Source organism: Paracoccidioides lutzii, assembly GCF_000150705.2.
Source record: "Paracoccidioides lutzii Pb01 unplaced genomic scaffold supercont2.15, whole genome shotgun sequence".
NCBI lineage: Eukaryota > Fungi > Ascomycota > Eurotiomycetes > Onygenales > Ajellomycetaceae > Paracoccidioides > Paracoccidioides lutzii.
The window spans coordinates 865,631-872,243 of NW_015440961.1; the positions used below are offsets into that span (position 1 = coordinate 865,631).

The window sequence follows — 6,613 nt, forward strand, 5'->3', positions numbered from 1 at the left end:
AATATTTTTCAGGGGGTTTCATTCTTACGAAACGCTTATTTTTTTATTTTTTTTATTTTTTTTTCCCTTGCCCTCTACAATTCCTGCTATATTGTACAATTGCCCCTCTTCATCACAATATCTCATCTTTCATACCTTCACAAAACGAGAAAGACAAAAAAAGAAAGCCTCCTTCTTTTCTAAAATACAGAAACTTAAACAGCTGTTTCGTCCTTGATCTCACCGCAGTCAACAATTTGGGGTTTAATATCTGCTGTAATGCGGCCCTGGTCACTGCCACTCTTCTCGATCTTTTTAAGGATGTCTATGTATTTATTGTCGTTCTTGTCCTTTTGCACGACCTTGCCAAAAACGACATGCCTGCCATCGAGGAAGGTGGTTTCTGTGGTCGTGATAAAAAATTGAGAGCCGTTGCTGAAATTGTCGGGGGCAGACGAGTTAATACTACAAGTTTGTAACGGGGGTAATGGGAAAAGTGAAGTTGAAATTAAATGGCAGGTAGACGTACGTGTTTGGGCCGGCATTGGCCATAGAGAGATAGCCCGGTCCCTTATGGCTGAGCTTGAAGTTCTCATCGGGGAACCTGTCTCCATAGATGGACTTGCCACCAGTTCCCTATATACATATAGAAGTTAGGTGAAACTAGCAGATAGTCCAAAAACTAAGTAATGCGTGATCTGGCAACAGCAAGAAGGGGAAACGGAACTGAGGGTTTTTGAACTTACGTTACCACGGGTGAAGTCACCACCCTGGATCATGAATCCCGGGATGATGCGGTGGAAATAAGAGCCCTTGTAACCAAATTTGTCCTCTCGAGAAACGCAGAGGGCACGGAAGTTCTCCGCGGTCTTAGGGACGACATCGTCGAAGAGCTCGAACTCAATTCGTTCCTGAACGGCTATTGTGAAGAAACGATTGGTTAAAGAAATTAGTTTATGTTACAATTCGAACGGATCGGATGTTTTGCCATTCAATTGACATTGATATCATTACAAATAAGAGGTAGGCGAACAACTACGCTCCTTGCAGGAAACAAGATAACTTACCCTGCTTCGTATCCGGATCCGAGAATTTGACGTCGAAGAATGTTTTGATAGTCGCGGTTGCGGGGGATGAATGGAAGGAACGGAGATGGGTGTTGGAGTGGGAGAGGGAGCGAAGAGCAGATGAGGCGGAAGAGGCAACGGAAGAAGATGAAGAAGCCCGGAGGACGGAGGAAGAAAACTGCAGAAGAGGGAGAGTGGGTGGCAGCGATCGTGCGAGGAAGGACATGTTGGTCGTTTTAAGCGTGTGTATAGACGGATGTAATATTCTATGTTTCCAGCTTGGTTAGCATGCAACCATAAAGCGACAGAATGAGCATCAAACTTTATAATAAATGCAATAAATGCATAGGAGATTGGAAAGTGAAATCACTTACACAAAATATGTATATATCTTTAATAATAACACGGCAAATAAGGAGGTATATATTCGCAAAGTTAGCCCAGTGCAGCTATTTCTACTAGCTCTCTTTACGCAAAGCCTCTCAAACTCTTTTGGTCAGGGTTGACGGTGAAGAATCCGTGGTGGAAGATATCCAGAGAGACACCAATTGACAAAGTATGCATGCTGCATGGACAACTCTCGTAGATGGCTAATCTCCGCTATGGATGATTGGCTGCATTCATTGCTCTCAAAGCAAAGTCCATCCGGGAGAACCCTCCTCCGTGTCTCTTCTGACATGACATCAAACCATAGCCAAGGCCAATTGGAGGGGAAAAATCCAAAGAAATGCAGCAAAGAAGCCGGGGAAAGATTATATAAATACTTACATGCAGAATTCCTTGCTGGGATGGGTTGTTCAGGCCCGGAAGAAGTTGTAAAAGCACACGGCAAAAATTGGTTCAAGGTCAACTGCTGAAAGCCGAATAGTTAGTTGACTTAAATATCTGAAATTGTTTTCAGATATGACTAAGCAGTTAGCGTAGGAGCACAATTGTTAACTACGGCAGTCAGAATAAGAATTCCAAAGACGTATCCCATCATTCCAAAAAAGCATTATTACTTAGGAAGAATGTTCGTATAAATTTCATATATTTAATATCAAATGGAAGCAAAATGAGCTTATTGGAGAATTCAAGAATGACAAAAACAAAGAGAGATATTATCCTAGCCAAAACTCCACACTCACTATATACAAGCATCACCAAATACATTTCACCCCATTTCCGATGCAAATAAATACAGTACAAAAAAAACCTAAGCCAAGTATACAAAACACATGGACGAAACTGTTTACGTTGCTGGATGAGCAAACAATTTACCAAAAAAATAAAAAAATAAAAAAATAAAAACACCAAACACGAAGAAAATAAAAAGAAAAAACTCCTTGTTGCAAATTTCATCTCATCGGGAATCGTCATCGTCCTCCTCCCATGTTACTCCACCACCACCCATCACACCCATCTGATATCAAGTCTCTGCACCAGCTCCTTCGTCTCCCTGGCAATCTCGAAAGCAATCGGCAGCAACTTCCCCGTAACATCCCGCACCTCCACAACGCTCATAGCCTTCCCGCACACAGCGCCCTCCTTCGCTAATCTATCTCGGCAATAGGAAAGGTTGCGAATGATTGGGCCTGCGCGGTCGCGGAGGTTGTTACTGTTACTGCTGCTTTTGCTGCTGCTGCTTTTGCTGCTGCTGTTGCTGCTGTTGTCGCTGCTGTTGTCGTTGCTGTTGCTGTCGTTGTTGTTATTGGTATTGGTATTATTGTTACTATTGTTTTTGTCGTTGTTTGAGGTGGAGGGATGTTTCTGCTGCTTCAGCTGCTCTTGCGCCATCACATTCTCCGTCATGGAGATAATCCTGCTGACGACAGAGGAGATTGTGTCGATATGCACGCGTATAGCGGACATGTCGTCTGGCTCTGCACGGATAGAGGAGACGAGAGCTTGGATGGATTGAACGACGCCATCTGTTTGTTCTTCAAGGTAGACCTGCCATCGTAACAAATGTAGATAGACAATTAAACATATGTACATTTTACCCCTTGCTTGCAAGTAAGTTGAGTTTATATACTTACCCTAAGCTCCTCTAACTCCCCATCCACCTCTCTATACCAAGCCCAGTCTTCTCAAGCATTTGCCCATTCGAAAACGTCTTCCGGTGCATCTGCATATGTTCCCCCGCACCAGAAGCCGCTGATGCCATCCGCGAATGCTGCGCAGAATGCGGCGAGCTAATAGCGCTGTACACAGATTCATTCCCACTCAACCTGTCCAGGCTAGACGGGACGCTGAAGTAGGTAGGTGACTGCATTATGGCGTCCAGATCATCACCATCCCCAACACCATCATCGACTTCAAGCTCATCTGCGGGAGTCGGGCGAACCTTGACGATACGGACCAGTTCGACAATTGCGGCTGAGAGATGTGAGGCTGCTGCGTCCAGAAGAGATACGGGGGATATCCCATTGCTGTTTGCGAAGTCCTTGGAGGCGGTGATAAGGTTGTTTGCTGTGGCTGAGACGCGGATTTTGGCACGGGAGCGAATGTGTGATGATGGTGTTTGCTGATCATCTGCTTTCCCAATTGACTGGGCAGTTTCGACGTCTTGAGTTATATGGCGGACAGCGAAGACGACGGCTTTCATCTGCTCGAGAACATGTGCTGGATCTGCCATGCGTGCGGTGCGCAAGAGCTCGTCGATGGATATTTGGAATTTGGTAAGGTGGACATCGTTGACTAGTCCATCTGGATGGCTGACGTCGTTTTCCTTGCGGTAATGGTTGCGACATCTTGGATGTAATGTCCTGGAAGCCCAAGTGAGGGGGATCGTAGATGTTGTAGTCGTGTTTTCGTCTTTGCGTAGCGGTTCTTCCAGAGCTTAACCTCTTCTTCCATCCTGTGAAAGTCCTGTGTGAGGCGTTCTTCGCGTTCCCAACGTTCCTGCGTCCGATCAGACAGCGCCCGCATCTCCTGTAGGAAGTTGGAGGCCTCTTTTCGGACTTGCTCTGTGACTTCACGTTGCCTTTGAAGCTCCCCCCTAAGTTCCTGGTTTTCCCGTTCGGAATCTTCAGCTCGCGATTTCCATACACCGCTATCTATGTCGGTCTCTCTAGCTCTACCTCTGTCTATCTCTCTGCCCATCTCTGAATCTGTGTTCCGGGCCGCAGCTGCCGCTGTCAAAGCCTGCTGAATTTGCTGCCGTAAATCTTGTTCTCGATTTTCATATTCCCTTCGTTCACCTTCCAACTGATCCTGCAGCGAAACATTTAGATGCTGCAGATTTTGCAACTCTGAAAGCTTCGCTTCCAAATGCGACTTCATCTTATCCCACTCTTCTCTTTTCCGATCCCAATCTTTTCTCATGTTTTCCCACTGCTGTCTTTCAGAATCCAAAGACTGGGGAATGTTAAAGGATGTCAGTAAACACATCCAACAGCAAAAAAATAAATAAAATAAATAAATAAAAATAAACCAAATGAAAACACAAAAAACAAAGAACAAGATATATATCCAAAACAACTCACATCAGAATTACCCCTAACCTCATCCCGCAGCCTATCAGCCTCGCCATCTTTCTCTTTCAACTGAGCCTCCAACTCATCCACCCTCTTCTCCAACTTAGATACCTGCCCCCGCGCCTCAGCCAACATCTCCTTTTCCCTCTCCGAATCAACTCCAACTCCAACTCCATTCCCATTCCCAACCAGCGTCATCGTCGTCTCCTTCCGACTCTCCAACACCTTATCCAATGCAAATGCATCGCTCCTCCTATCCGGATCATCATCCTCATATTGCATGCCATCAACACCATCATTAACATCATGCACATAATCGATCTCACCCTCATCCTCTCCACCTTCATCGCTACCCTCAACATCCTCCTCAACCATAGTACTCTTATTCGGCACAATGGTATTACTCTGAAACGATTTTGGCAACGGCCCATTTTCAGGTATCATTTCACCATTGATATCTAAACCAGCTGTGGAGGCGTTCAATGAGCCCTGGCGGGGAGGGAATCGGGCGCTTGGCGGGTGCGGGTTAGGCGGTAATCCCCCCCTGAGGCCCAGACCGCCGGGACCAGAGCCTCGAGATTGTGTGCGGAGAGGGGCAGGGTAGCTATTTGTCCCGTAGGTGAAGGAATCGTTAGAACCTGGTCGTGGATCATAGCCGTTGCTGCTGGAAGCGTATCCGCCGCCAACAACACTGCGCACACTCAGTGCAGGACTCATTCTGCGACTTGCGAGATCCATATTGGCGAAGTGCGGGAGGCGTCGTTCCAACTCGCACAGCACGTCTGCAGCCAGGTCTATGAAACGTGGCTGTAGCAGGGTGGATAACTTCTGGCGCGCCTGGTTGCGCTTTTCGTGGAATTCTTGACGCGGAAGTAAGTATGGGGGTACATCTGGCCTGTTGCCACCGGGTCGATTGGGCGATTGAGCCTGTCGGCGGAGCAACTCGTCGTAGACATCTGTACTCAATTCCATGACCTGGCCTGGGGATAGGCGGAGGAGTTTGTCACGGGCTTTACTTGCCCGTGAAGCGTTAAGGTCCTCTCGCCCCTGTCCTTGCATGAACCGTTTTAGTATAGCGTAGTGCTTCCGTAGCAGGTCCTCCATCATCCCATATCTCCTGCTCCGCTGGTCGGAAAGGGTTCCATCGCTGACCCTTGATTTCGAGGCGACCGAGCTGGGGGGTGATGGGTTTTGGGACTTGGCCGACGGTCGATGCAGAGCAAGGCCATTGTTCCCGTAGACACCATTGGTACCATTGAAATTGGGGGCCCCGCTGCTGTGGATGAGACCATTAGGACCAATGTCAGGAGCATTTAATTCCAGAGGATTGAAGGGTGGGCCACCTGAACTCGGGGTGGATGCTGGGGCGCTTCGACCGGGCGGGGGAGCGGGAGATTTGGAGATATTGAGTTTGTTGTTCATGGAGTGAAAATGGTTAGTCCCGGGCCATATGCTTCCGTCAGCAGAAATGCGTGACATTGTCTCCCTGGGTGACCGAGCAGGGCATTCCCGTATATGTGTAACGGGGAGGTTAAGCGGCTAGGAGGGATAGAAGGGGGGGGGAGGGGGAGGGGAAAGGAAAAAAGAACCAAAGGAAAAAGAGAGTGGTGGTTATCTGGAAACCCTTGTGTTCACAGCATTGGGAGCGAATATTAATTAATGATGGTTGAAGGGATATGCAGATAGTTCGTTGTATGCCACTGTGCTTTTTTTGTCTTCTCTCTTTCCCCTTCAATTCGGGTTTCCAAGAATGGTATATTTTTTCTCTCCTCGGGATGGCTGCGTGACTGGCTAGCTGGCAGGTTGGCCGTTTGGAGCGTCTGGAAAGGAGTACGTTTCACCAGCCGAATAGCGGTCTGGGAGTGTTGAGAATAGCCGCGGATGAAGGAACAAGGGCGGGTCAGGATGAAGAGCAGAATGAGAAATCGTAACGAGCGTGTCGAGAAACAATAACAGCAGCAAAGAGGTCGGGTGGGAGAGGGACAAGTTTCATGGAGACGAGGTTGCCTCGAGGGGGGGGGGGGGGGGGGTTGGCGGAAAAATCCTTGGGTGGTTGAGGAGAATTGGTAAGGGGAAGGGGAAGGGGGTGGTGCCAAGATTGCCGCGGGG

The 6,613-nt window shown here is 47.8% G+C and overlaps 3 protein-coding genes across 3 annotated transcripts; all 3 read right to left on the bottom strand.

Moving 5' to 3' along the window:
* Window positions 1–194: 194 nt before the first annotated feature.
* PAAG_05788 (peptidyl-prolyl cis-trans isomerase A2) lies at window positions 195–1,272 on the bottom strand (the record flags this gene model as incomplete). Its single annotated transcript, XM_002792460.2, has 4 exons — window positions 195–444; window positions 509–615; window positions 726–898; window positions 1,047–1,272. The coding sequence occupies 4 exons, from the start codon at window positions 1,270–1,272 to the stop codon at window positions 195–197; spliced, it is 756 nt and encodes a 251-aa protein (XP_002792506.2).
* Window positions 1,273–2,438: 1,166 nt separating this feature from the next.
* On the bottom strand, window positions 2,439–3,663 carry PAAG_12094 (hypothetical protein; the record flags this gene model as incomplete). The annotated part of the gene is made up of 2 exons (XM_015847630.1): window positions 2,439–2,956; window positions 3,102–3,663. 2 exons carry the CDS (start codon window positions 3,661–3,663, stop codon window positions 2,439–2,441), a joined length of 1,080 nt encoding a protein of 359 aa, XP_015702780.1.
* Window positions 3,664–3,725: 62 nt separating this feature from the next.
* PAAG_12095 (hypothetical protein) lies at window positions 3,726–5,983 on the bottom strand (the record flags this gene model as incomplete). Its single annotated transcript, XM_015847631.1, has 2 exons — window positions 3,726–4,385; window positions 4,514–5,983. 2 exons carry the CDS (start codon window positions 5,981–5,983, stop codon window positions 3,726–3,728), a joined length of 2,130 nt encoding a protein of 709 aa, XP_015702781.1.
* Window positions 5,984–6,613: the final 630 nt, after the last annotated feature.